The sequence below is a fragment of the Rhinopithecus bieti genome, unplaced genomic scaffold, assembly GCF_001698545.2.
Source record: "Rhinopithecus bieti isolate Rb0 unplaced genomic scaffold, ASM169854v2 scaffold_35857, whole genome shotgun sequence".
In the NCBI taxonomy this organism is placed as follows: domain Eukaryota; kingdom Metazoa; phylum Chordata; class Mammalia; order Primates; family Cercopithecidae; genus Rhinopithecus; species Rhinopithecus bieti.
This window is the reverse complement of record NW_016814943.1, coordinates 144857-157699: the sequence shown is the minus strand read 5'-3', so window position 1 is coordinate 157699 and position 12843 is coordinate 144857. Positions and strand designations below refer to the sequence as shown.

The following is a 12843-nucleotide window of genomic DNA, read 5'->3' as shown; positions in this document are numbered from 1 at the left end:
CCCCACCACCCCACCCCACCCCACCATGCCTGGCCACAAATCCCTCTCCAAAGAGAAGAGCTGAGGCCCTCCCCGTTCTTCCTGTGGACTCACCCAAGACCTGTTGCCAGTAAGCTGGGACTCAGCAGAGGGTGGGGTGAATGCTCAATGCTCTGAGCCCTAACACTGAAGCCTCAGTCACAACCCCAGTCCCCAGTCCCTAGCCCATTGTCAGCAAAGACAGCCACACAGTTAAAGTGCATCTCTGGTAATGCTTTATTGATCTGAGGGATCCTGCTGCACCTGGCTCTCTACCTCTCCATTCTCATCTGAAATGCCCCTCAGGCCTTCCAGACCCTTGCCCCCACCAGAGATTATAATACACTCATGAGAATTGATACATATGTGTGTCTGTGCAAATGCGTGTGTGTGTGTATATATATACGTATGTATATATATACACGTGTGTGTGTATCTATATAAACACATATATACACACACACACATATATATATAAACTGTACAATATTTACAGGTACAAATAAAATAGGCTTGAAAATTACAGTGGTGGTTGGGACCCATCTCGTTTCAGTTTACTCAGCAGATAGAAAAATAAAGCACCAGTGGCCTTTGAATGGCATTTGAATTTCCATGTGAGCAAAGATGGCTGGCCAGTGGGACAGAACAGGTTTGGCTTAAGCTCCAGCTGGCTAAGATAGGCCCTTCCATCTGTCTGGCCCAGGGGCCAGGTCTCTGCTTGAGAAAGGGGCTGTTATGGTAGCCCACTACCATAAGCAAAAGGGACAATGACACAGACCCTTGTCTCTTAACCACACTCTGCTTTTGCTTGGCCTGGGCAGTGGCAGTGTGTGGACAAAGGCTACACAGGACCCCATGGGGTGGCAGATAAAGTGTGAAACCCAAGTCAAGGAAAATTGGTTTCATTGGCGTCTTGAGACTTGAGAAAGGAAGCTTCTCCTCCACCCTCACATCCCAATCTATGCCAAATCGTCATGTCGCTTATTAGGGGCCTGTCAGTGCCTACACTTAACTCAGCCTCTTAAAATTCAGCATCATATTTACACAAATGAAACAGCTCATGGTGATTGGGGCTGCCCTGCGCTCCATCCCTGTGCCCATTCACTCCAGTCCAATTCCTCTGAAAAAGACACTTCAGGGCCAGTGTTGGCCCCAAAGGCAGGACCAGAACCTCCTGTCCAATCTCAAAAGCACCCTTGCAGGAAACAAGACGACTTGCCCTCTCAGTCTGGCGGAGAGCTGGGATCACACACTGCTGTCAACCTCTTTGCCCCTGCAGGCGGGGAGCTGTGGAGGCTTCAGGCCAGGTAGCGGCCTCACAGGCAGGTGGCTGGCGGCAGTAGTCTTGCTACTCATGCGATTCTCTTCTCTTTTCGGGAGAGTAGAATACAGGGTTGGGGGTGAAGGGGAGTGGAGTTGCCTAAATTCTCTTTTTCTCCCCTCTATGTGCAGAGGAGCTTTAGGAAAGGGGACAGGACAGGCAGCTGGAGCCACCTGGGCCTGGCTCTGCTCCTGACAGCAGCACCCAGGGGCTGCTCTGCTCTTATTCCCCTCAGTCCCTTGGTGCCCAGGGGGCCTGGTTGGTGCCACCCTGGGACCAGCCCAAGGCTCACAGTTTTGTCTCAGGGCCCGCTGCCTGCAGGGTGGGGAAGGAGTCCCGGATCTTTGCCACTTCCATGGCACACAGGTGCCCAAAGACTTTGTTGTACCAATCAGGAGAACGGCCCCTAGGGAAGTAGAAGAAACCAGGCATGAGCAATGTGTTTTTCCCTGGAGCCCTCACCAGGGAGAAGGAAGAAAGGACTTGTCCCAGCCCCAGGGATCAACAGCATGGGGCAAAAAGGAGGGGCAGAGGCAGGGGAAGGGGTCAAGGCCAAGGGGGTCGAGCAGGCTGTCCCAGGCCTGGTACCTGAGGTCAGCCCGGCAGATGTGTGTGAGCCGAGAGCGACCCAAGCCACAAGGCTCCATGAGGTACTGGGACGTGAGCATGAGGGCCCGCACACCCGACTCTGGCACAGGTTGCTCAGGATCCAGGGACTGGGAGACAAGCAGGCAACCCCCACGAGGCAGGTCAGAGCGCCACATCCTGTTGGAGAAAGGACACATAGGCTCAGATTCCTAGTGCTGGTTTCCACCCCACTTCTCGGGCCCCCCAAGCACAGCAGGGTAGCAGCTGCGGCCCCTCACCGAAGCACCACAAAGTCGCGGCAGGGATGGGGTGCCATGCTGTCGGTGACATAGTGGTACAGCTCCACACCCGGCATCAGGGCTTCCAGCACCTGGGCCCGCAGCAGATCCTCATCCCAGAGGGCCCGCTCCCGGAGAACACGATGCAGCACCACAGCTGGGGGGGCTGCCACCTCTGTGGACGCCTTCCACAGCCGCAGGGGGTGCCCGTCCGGTGCCTGTGAGCCACAGGAGTGGGGATGGGGGCAGCTGTCAGGGCTGGAGAACTCTGACTCCAGCCCTAAGTCCAGGCCTCAAACCGCAGCACCTGAGGTTTAATAGGGTAGGCTGCAGAGCTCCTCTGCTAACCCTGGCCAGACTGAGACAGTGCTCCCATGCTCCCTGCCCTCTCTCTCTCTTTTCTGGATGTCTGCTTTTCAGTCTGTTAGACAGCATAAAGAGATGATGGGGCACACATTCTCAGAGGCCTCTCAGGCCTCTGAGATGATCATGGGCACAGTGCTTGGAGGTGCAGGAAGATGGTGATTGTCAAGGAGCTCGCCATCTAGCACAGGCAGTAAAACACATGCACAACAAAAGCTGCCACTTACAGAGCCTTTTGTATGTACCAGGCACTCACCCTGATCCTACATGGGAGGTTTTGTTATGACCGTTTTTTACACAGGACACTTCAGGCTTGCAATCTTACTCAGAATCCACGTCCAAGAAAGAGCATGACCAGTGCCCAGAGGGGAACAGAGAGAAATTCCCTCCATCCTGGGGCATGACAGAAGGTTCTGAATGGAGGAGGAACACATTCCATTGTCGCTAAAGGTGCCTCGGGAAATGTAATGCTCGGGGTCAGGGCAGTCCAGGCAGCAGAACCGCACAAAGGTGCAAAATGCAAGGATTCAGCTGGACTGTGGAGCAGGGAGAGATGGGAGTTGAGGTTATCAAAGCAGCATCGTATCTGGAATGGGGCTTTTGGAAGGTCATTCGGGCAGGTGGTTCCTAAGAGAGTTCCCTTGGTCTCATTTGGTTCTTGATTCCTTAAGGTACTTTCTTGACTCTCTGACATTCTCCAAGGACAAGGCCGAGGCACAGCGAGACTTGGGGGGCAGCTCCTCCCCAGCTCCTTCCTTTGGGTTCCCTGACTCCCCTTGCCTGCACCATGCTCTCCCAGCCCCATAGCAGCCACCCGTGGTGTGGTACTCACCTTCCTGCAAGCCAGCTCCGTGTGCTGGGGCCCTGGCACGCTCATCCAGCCCTTGAAGCGCTCAGCAGCATCACGCAGCAGGTCCTGGATGCTCTCCTCCATGTAGAGGCTCAGGTTTACCCCCGCAGCTTGGGCCTGACGCAGCTCAGCCAGGGCTGGGCCGGGAGGGCTGAGCTCAGCTGCACTGTAGGAGCTACACAGCTGCAGCACCATGTCCTGGGGCACCTGAGAGGGCACACACAAAATGGGCTGCAGCTCCAGAGAGCAGGAGACCCCATGGGGTCTGTCAGGTTCACATGTGGTAGCTGAGAGGTCCAGCTACCACAGCAAGGTAGATGAGAAACATTGTGGAGGAAGAGTTGGGGGTATAAGCTTGAGGGGTATGTGTCAAATTGGGTCCTATCCCTGACTTGGGGCACCGAGGTCAGGCCTGATGGTTCCCCCAGGTCTGGTAAGTAGGCACCATGGCCTGGGGTTACTCACCTGGAAAAGTTTCTTGCAGTCACTGATCATGTGCGACAGGCCCTGGGTGGCTGCCATGTTGTCACTCAGGTCCCTAGGGCCTGGCCTACCAATGAGGCTGCGTTTGCTCTTGATCCTAAATGGGGCAGGAGGTGGTGAGAGGAGAGATGGCATAAGGGCACAAGACAAGATGACAGACAGGCTGCCTTGTAGCTGCCAGGAAGCCGCTTTGCCAAACTTGGCCACAAAACAACCTGCTGCCTTTTGGAAGCCCCTGCTCCACAGATCCCACCAGCCCAGGGTCCCTAAGGAGTCAGGCTTACTCCTTGTGGTGAGGACGAGACACAGCAGTGCCAGCCATCAGAAGCCAAAAGTCCAATGGGGCCCAAATTGTCTGGACCTGGCCCAGCCCTGACATGCCATGCCCCATTTCACCTGGGAGAGGGGCTCTCCTTCTTAGAGACATTGAGGTGGAAGATGGAGGGCGCCAGGCACACTGCCAGGTTGCCTGCTGTCATCTGGTTTTCCTCGGCAGAGGCAATGTCACTTAAGAAGTAGAGCAGAGTCTGTAGCACCTCTCGGTTCTCATCGGGGAGCAGCAAGGTGGCGGCTTGTGCTGCTGCCAACCACTGATCCTTGGGGAGGACTGTGAGGAAGCAATGGAAGAAGAGCCTTCCTTACTTCCCCAGAGGCCTCAGCAGCCAGCCTCCTGCTTCCAAGGGGGCAAAAGGCACAGAAGTCCCGAGGGGAGCAGCGAGAGGGAAGGGAAAAGTTCAGTTCTGTGAGGTCTCTGGGTGCTTGATCTAGCTTTATTACTAATGTACAGTGTAACCTTAGGTAGTTTCCCTTTCTCCCCTCAGGGCCTCAGTCTACCCTTCCATATAATGGGTTTGGGGAAGCAGAATGGTCTCTCTGCAAGGGCCTTTCCAACTCCAGACAGTAACTGTTCCAATCAGCTCACAGGTCCAGCTACATTTGCCTGCACCAGGCTTATCTTCCACAAGGCCTGGGATTCAAGGAGGTTGAGAATGGGGCAGGTTGTTGGGGATAGGAGTGGGTGACTCACGCTGGTAGATCTGGAGGAAAGTGGTGGTGAGCTTGCTGGTGAAGATGGGCTCAGGTAGGTCCCGGAAATACTGCTTTAGCAGGTCAGCCACGTCGTAGGCTGACTGGCCCTCATAGCAGACATTGTCAGGCGAGGTCTCATTCATTTGGCGCAGGTTCTGGATCCTGGACTTGACCCCAGACTTGCGGAAGATGCCTACCTGGTCCAGGCAAGGGAGGGAGGGAGGGAAAAAGACATGCGTGAGTAGGAGGGAGAATGTGAGGCCAGTCCTGGCCTGGGTGTCAGGAGATTAGGCCACCCCAGAGACTTCAAAGTCTATCAGGCCTCCTGAGGGGCAGGGTAGGAGACAAATGGGAAAATCAAAGAGAAGGATTTTTACAGCTTCAGGACAAAAAAGAAAAGACGCTTTTGTTGAGATGAGTAGGAAAAGGTGGATCTAGGCAAATTCAGGCTCCCAGAAGATAAGGACTATGGAGCCTGGGCCCGAAAGAAGGTAGCACAGAGCTGGGCCTAAGGAGTAGAAAGGAGTTTCATCCTTGCTGGTCCTTGCTGAGAAGAGCAAAAGCCTCTGGTGGACCAGCCCAAGTGAGAGGGAAGGCCAGAGCAGTTCCTCTCCCCAGCTCCTCAGCCTTCAGCCCAATGCCCACCAGCACCCCACCCCTGCACCATCCCCCTACAGGCTGCCCCACAAGGGCTCACTTGGTCCAGGCACTGGCTGCGCAAGTAGCGCATGGCTTGCTGAATGCTCTGTGGCAGTGGCTGGCCCGTGCGCTGCACATGGATGAGGGGTGGCACCCCAAATACGTGCTGTCCCCGGTAGTCTGGCGTCTTGTTTCTCCTCATGAACTTGGGCATTGACCTGTTTGGGAGAATGACAAGTGATCAGATAGGGAGAACACAGTTTGGAGACTCTGCCTGCAGTCTTAGAGGATCAGGTGGAGTGAGGAGGATAAGGCACACACCACTGTCCCAGAGTCAACACTCATCGAGCACCTGCTTTGGGCGCAGCCCCAGGGAGTCACAGAGGAACACAGAGAGCTCTCAGTCTGGCCAAGGAGATAACTGTGTCAATAGGCAGTAACAACTCATGTGGCCAGTAGGAGGCCAAGAACTTAGGGGAAGACCCATTGAGGGAGGGGAACTGTACCTAGTGAGTTAGGGAAGGCTTCAGAGAGGATGTGGTAACTCAGCAGGCTCTTGAGGGATAGGAAGGCATTGTCCCAGAGGAGAAATGGGGAAAATGCATTCCAGGCACAGCACAAACAAAGGCAAAGAGGCAGGAAAAAGATCATAGCACGTTCACGGAAGGATGACTGGTCCCACTGGTCTGTAAGGTGGGGTTGCTTAGGAGGGGTAGGCTAAAGAGCCAGAAGGATGGAGCGGGACCAGAACAGGAAGGAGTCATGGTGGGAGGGAATCTGGACAATGAGAAGCCAGAGAAAAGTGTTTATCTGGAGAGTGACAACCACACCTGCATTTTAGAACAATCTCACTAGCTGCAGCACAGAGGTTGAGATGGAGAAGACACAGCTGGAGGACTTCAGGTCCTCTGCCCCATACCCAGCCTCACCAAGCCCCTCCAGCCTCCTGGCATATCACACTGCTCCCCTGGCCTGTGGGCCCTGCCTGCCTGCACCCACCTCCTGGGCTGACCCTGCCTGGGGCCGTGGACCTGAGTCGGCAGTTTCCCACCCTCCATGGCCCAGGAGCCACTCACCAGACCCAGCCCTGCTTGTGGGGCACAGTGTACTTCTCCATGAAGGCAGTAAGCCGCAGCAGTGAGCCCTTGTGCAGGAGGTTGATCTGGCTTGCAAACTGCCGGTTGATCTCCAGTGACTCTGAGTTGAGGCTGGGCCGATGGGAGTTCTGGAAGCTATGCCAACGGAGCTTCCTGGTGGGGGGCGGTGAGAGGGGTGGAGAGGCCCAGAGGAGCAGGTTTGGCTAAACCTTAGAAAAGGTGTGTGTTATTCTGGTCCCCTTTTTTCTCTCCAAAGAAAACATGCAGGGAGTTGGGACCACTTTCAGCGCTGCTGCTGAGGCCCCAGGGTGGAAAAAGCTTGGACTCAGCTTCTTAGGGGCCAGGAAGTTCTTGGGGAGGGTGGCACAGAGCTCAGGCCCATCTAGTGCCAATAAGCAGTGAAGACCCCTGCCCATTCCAAAACTACCGTGGAGGGGATGCTCCAAGAAACTCTGAATGGGCAAACCTGGGGACCAGAGACCATCTCCTCTAGCATCCTCCCTCACTTTACAGATGAGGAAACTGAGGTCCAATGAGGAGAGCATCATTTCCTCAAGGCCACAGCAGAGGCAGGTTCTGGACCTAACTTTCTGGATTCCCAACTCCTGTACTCTATTCTCCTGAGCTGGCTGTGAGGGGATAATGCAGCCCCCAAGCACTTAGCCCTGGGCCTCATGACTGAGAAATCAGCTTCAGAGACAGAGAACAGGAGTCCCTGCGTCCGCCCCATCCCAACCCAAACTCTCACCTGCAGGGTCTGGTAAGTGAGGCCCCAACACCTGAATCGCGCCGTTCACGGGGCATTGATGCCTGGAGTCCAGCCAGGGGCCCCGCAGCCTCAGCCTCATTCATGGAGTTCCCACTACTGTCAAGTTCGCTGGAGGAGGCCACAGTATCAGAAATGGAGTGTCCTTCTTCCACAGACAGGCTAGAGGCAAAGGTGGGTTCCCTGCCTGAATGTGCCTCCTGCTCACTGTCCTGGGCTGGGGCTGGGGCCGGGGCCTCAGTCTCTTCCTGTGCCAGTGGCTCAGCCTCAGCTGGAGCCTGAGCTGGAGCCAGGACTGCTGGCTGGACTTCAGCCTGGGCCCAGGCTGGGGACTCTCCGTGGGCCAGAACCTCCATCTGGCTGAGAGCCTCAGCTTGGCATTTGACCTCAACTGTGGCTATTTGTACTGATGAAGTGGCCTCCTCCTCTTCCTCATCTCCAGGCCCCAGGTCTGAGTACATGGCCCGAGACCACAGCTCTACTCGTTGCTGTAGCCCCCACACGTGCTGGAGGATGTCGTCTAGGTGAGCATAGCTGCCCCCACTCTCCTCATCAACTTCATCTTCATCCTTGACCCCAACCATTACAGGCTCAGCTGGGTACAGCTCAGGTAAGTTGTCATACGTGCTGGCATGGCTGCCCGTTGAGCCACAGGAGCCCCGGCGCCCCTCACAGCCCCACCGCCTACCTGACTGCCAGTCTGCCAGGCGGTGTCCGTCCTCAGGACACAGGCTCTCAATGGACAGGGAGCGAGGGAATGTGCCTGGTTTGTGGTCCCCAGGCACATGCACCAGGCAATCACCCCGGTGTATCCGCTGAGGATGCCGGAACAAGGCCACAGGCCAAGCCTCCCAGGCCTTTCGAGTGTTGGCACCACTGCCACCGGCTGAGGTGGCGGCCCAGTTCTTGGCCCTGTAAAATCCGGCTGAGAGGAAGCCACGACAACTGCGGAAAGATGAGGCTTTGGAGACCTTCTCTGAGGCGGCTGGACTACGTTCGGGCTCTGCTTGCTGGCTACCACTCTTTTCCTTCCGCCTCAGAGGGTCAAGGTGCTTGAGGAAGCTACGGTTACGATGGCGCTTCTTGGCTTTGTCCTGGGGACACTCCTGGCCCTGGGTGGGGCTGAGGAAGGGCCGGTCACTCAAGCTGGGGGCACAGCCTGGCAAGGGCAAGTCTGCTGGCTCGGGTGGTAGGCTCACGGTGATGACTGGCAGAGAGGTGGCACTAAGCTCGGTGAGGACGCTCTCACAGCTTGAGGTCACTGGCAGGCCAGGGCTCGGTGGGGCCAGCAGATCAGAGGACCCCATAGGAGACCAGCACTTACTTTCCTGCTGGAAGGCCCAGTGGCTACTGATGGTACACTGCTCTTCCTCTTCTGAGTCTTCATTCTGGGAAAGGCACTGCAGGGTCAGATCAGAGAAGTCCAGGCTACAAGTCCTTGCTTGTACTCCACTCTCTGCTTCCAAACTCTTGGGGGACTCTGAGATGAAGGGCCCTGCTTTCTGGCTGAGAACATGGCCTAGGTGGGTAGAGCTAGCTCTGGGAGTGCCAGAGGAAGCCAGGAGTCATAGACAGAGCCCAGATGTATGGTAATGGTAATGGTCAAGTAACTAATCTAACCCCCCTTCCAATTTTACAGATAGGGAACAAACCCACAAACCAGAAGCCACTTGCCCAAGGTCAATGACATACATTAAGTCAGTGACAGACCTTCCCAAGCTCTGGGCTGTAGTCTTAGATCAGAATCACAACAGAGGTGGACGGAATTTGAGATTTTCTAGTTCATCTCCTTCTTTGCAAAATGGGGAAACTGAGGCCCAGAAGGGAAGAGGTGTCCCTGAGGTCCCTCAGCAATCAGGCAGAGCTGAGACCAGGCCCCATGGGCCTCCTGTCTCACAGCCCAGGGCTTTGGTAACTTGGCTGCCCCACCTGACTACAGGCCTCTGGTATAGAATGCCCCAGAAAAAAAAAGCAAGAAAGTGAGTTCCCAGAAAGAATGGGGTCATAGATCTCCTCCATCTCTACCCCTAGCTGGGGAAAGGTACTGCTCTGGACATCTCAGACTCCTGGGATACTACAGCTAGTTTTACAAATGGTTTACGTATGCCCTGGGTTTCCTTATGGCGCCACAAGACCACAGACCCGTTCTTTGCCATGACTCACCTGCTTGCTTTGAAAATGAACCTCCAGTTTCATCGAGGCACAATTGTTCAAGGTCATCAGCCTCCTGTAATAAAGTGGAAGTGTCCACCCAAGGTGGACATCCCCAAAGCCTGGCAGAGCCTACCAAGATGCACCCACCACTTCACATGCCCAAGCCATCAAAACTTCTCGCAAACTCCAATATTTCTAAGTTTTAAGAACCAGAGACAATGCTGGCAAGATTATGGTCTCTGCCCTCCAGGAGCTTACAGAGAGTGGAAATAAACCCTACAGAAATGGGACATGTTCCAAGACAGAGCAGACAGAAGGCACAGCAGACAAACACAGTGAGAGACAAGTAACTTCCATGAAGAAGGGATGCAGTCAGAGAAGGCGTCCTGGAGGACGCAAATGGGATTTTGAGAGTGAGAGAAACAGGGACTCTTACCCAAGCTTACACAGGACACTGTAGGTATACAGTCAGCAAACAGATCAGTGGGCATGAGACCAGTGGGGCTAAGGCTAATGAACCAGCTGGCAAAGGGCTTTGGATTGTATGCTAAAAAGTCTGCATTTTTATCCTTAGGCAGTGACAAATTTTAAGCAGAAAGAACAACCATTTGGAGCCGTTACAATGCTGAGGCTGGTGGATCTAGATGGATCTGGGAGTGGGGTGAGGGAAGACGGAGAGGGGAAGGGAGAGATGGGTTATCAAGACTAAAGCCAGTTAGGCTGAAGCCTTGTGATCGATACAAGGAGAAGCCATGGTTTGGCCTCAAACAAGGGCCAAGCTCTTTTAAGTAGAGAGGGACTGAAGCAGAGGAATATTTGGAGGCTATAACTTTAGGAGAAAAGAAATAAGGCCAGATCTTGGCTTTCTAGCTAGAGTGACTGGGTGGTTGAGGGTGTCACAAACACAAAGAACAGAATGAGCAATGTGACCGCAGAAGATAAGCTTTGTTAGTAAGCTGGGCTCCTCCTCTGTTAGAGGGTACAAGGGATGTTTTTTCCCATGAGGAAGCTTCAAGCCGGGCCTTTGGTTTCCCGGGCCTGACCCTCAGCCCACCTACCTACACAGGGCCCCCAAAGAGTCCTCGTCCAGAAAACCGTGGTTTTTCTTCACAGAGCCAATATCCAGGGGAAACGAACCTTCTGTATGGCAGAGAGAAGCAAAGATGAGTCCAGTGGTATATCACAAACTCAGCCTCAGCAGCCCTTGAGCTGGAGGGGAACGGCCAGGAAGGAGGGGGAGCAGGAAGACAAGAGGCAAAGCAGAAGGGAAAAACATCAGGAATAAAGGAGGGTGCCCAGGGAGTTCAGGGGAAAGGTCTGGGAGAGGCCTAGAGGGCTGAGCTGGACCCAAGAATTCTGTCAGTGAGGCAGGTCTATGGGAGATAGCAGGCCCAAGACCCCAGGTGACTGCCAAGAGCCCAATATGGGTTCCCCCATTCCCCTTTGAATCCTGGGCTGCTCAGGCAGGGAAACTTCTCCTTGGCCCAAGGTGAACCTGGGGGAGTAGGGCAGGAGCAAGGACAGAAGGGACAGGACAGCACAGTAGCCAAACAATACCTTGCATCCCCCTGTGTCCCAGAGCAGTAGGAGCCCACTCCCTGGGACTTAGGGAGGGGAGAGGGGAAAGAAAGGAGTTGGGGGAATGGAAGAGAGAATCTGAGAAGTCTCACAGCTCTCTACCTTACTGGTGAAGCAAGCCCATTTGTTCCTTTACTCATTCAACTAATGAGTATCCAATTGAGCATCTACTTTGTGCTAGGCACTTGAGCAAACCATACAGCATACAACAGTGAACACAACAAAAATGGTTCCTGCCTTCATGGAGTTTACGCTCTTAAAGGAAACAGATAAGCAACGATACTTAAAACCAAGATGGTGCAGTTACAAATGTCATAGAAGACATCAGCCAGCATGATAGTGTAAAGGGAGGCCGGTAGGGGTGGCGGCTGCTTGTAGAGAGGTGGTCAGCAGAGAGCTTTCTGAAGCAGTGACATCTGAGCTGAGTCCTGAAAGATGAGAAGCAGCCAGCTGTGCAAGGAAACTGCAACGAGAGTTCCAGGCAGGAGGAACATCAGCATCAAGGCTCTGAAGAGGGAAAAAGCTTGGTGTGAGCAAGTGTAGAGAGGAGCCCTGTGAACAAAGGTAAGAGTAATCAATGGAGGTTGGAGAATGCAGTCTGACAGGCCAGAACAGAGCGTCTGTGTGTATTTCATTCTGAGTGTGCTGGGAGGCCATCGGAGGGCTTGGAGCAGGCCTGACAGTCAGACCTACGGCCAACAAGAGCCCTCCAGCTGCAGTGTAGAAATGAGAGTGCAAGAGCACAGGAAGCTGCTGTACTAGCCCAGGTGAGCCGTGACACTGGGTCACACCAGGCTGTGGCAGTGGAGGTAGTAAGAAGTGGATTGATTCAAGATATGTTCTGGAGGGAAAAAGGTCTTGCTGAAGGGTTAAATACAGGAGATGGGAACAAGGAGGAATTAAATTAAGGATGACTCCTAGGTATGGGGCTTGAGTAAGTGAGTAAATGGTGGTACCATCAGGAGTTGGTTTTAGACCTGTTTAATCCGAGACACCCATCAGACATCAGAGTAGAGAGATTGAATTGGAAGCTGTGAATATATGAATCTGGAGCTTGGGGATGAGGTCTGGACATTTGGAAGTCATCAGAATATGGATGGTACTTAGAGAAAGATCTCATGAGAAAGAAATGTTGAGAGAGAAGAGGGCCCTGGACCGAGCCCTGGGATATCCTAACCTTTAGATATGAGTTAGAGGAAGCAGAGTCAGCTAAGGAGACAGAACCCAGCCAGAAAGGCAGCCAGGAGAGTGGGGTGTTCCAGAAGCCAAAGGAAGAAGTGGCCAGTGGCACTGAACGCTGCTGAGAAATGGAGCAAGATGAGGACTGGGAAGTGACCGCTGAGTGTGACCACATGGAGGTCACTGGTGAACTGCCCAGGCAAGTTGACCAGGCGAGGTGGATGTGAAGCCAGGGTGCAGTAGGGGTGTGGGAAGAAAAGGGGAAAGGAAACAGCAAATGTGAAGAACTCTAGAAAAACACAAAAGAGAAATGAAGGAAAACAGAGAAATGAGGCCACCACTGTGGCGCAAGTGAGGCCAAGCCTGGGCCACTAGGGTGTACAACTCCAGGCAGCATTCTTCACACCGTGTGTACCCACATGGCATCCTCAGGATTGGTACCATGTGGTGACCCTGGTCAAGACAAGGTACTTTACTTTTTATTTATTTATTTATTTATT

The 12843-nt window shown here is 54.0% G+C and overlaps 1 protein-coding gene across 11 annotated transcripts in view; it reads right to left on the bottom strand.

Moving 5' to 3' along the window:
• Positions 1–231: 231 nt before the first annotated feature.
• STARD8 (StAR related lipid transfer domain containing 8) overlaps positions 232–12843 on the bottom strand; it is a 79413-nt gene continuing 66801 nt past the window's right edge. For 4 of the 11 annotated variants that reach the window (XM_017852750.1, XM_017852748.1, XM_017852753.1 and 1 more), the window contains 12 exons: positions 10645–10726; positions 9596–9659; positions 7415–8832; positions 6646–6819; positions 5628–5787; positions 4929–5127; positions 4298–4508; positions 3884–3998; positions 3401–3625; positions 2206–2423; positions 1928–2104; positions 232–1745 (listed from right to left, as the gene is read on the bottom strand). In XM_017852750.1, the coding sequence (XP_017708239.1) occupies positions 1628–1745; positions 1928–2104; positions 2206–2423; positions 3401–3625; positions 3884–3998; positions 4298–4508; positions 4929–5127; positions 5628–5787; positions 6646–6819; positions 7415–8832; positions 9596–9659; positions 10645–10726 (3161 nt within the window). In that variant the 3' untranslated portion in view covers positions 232–1627. The other 7 variants (XM_017852751.1, XM_017852749.1, XM_017852755.1 and 4 more) reach the window with 4 other exon arrangements.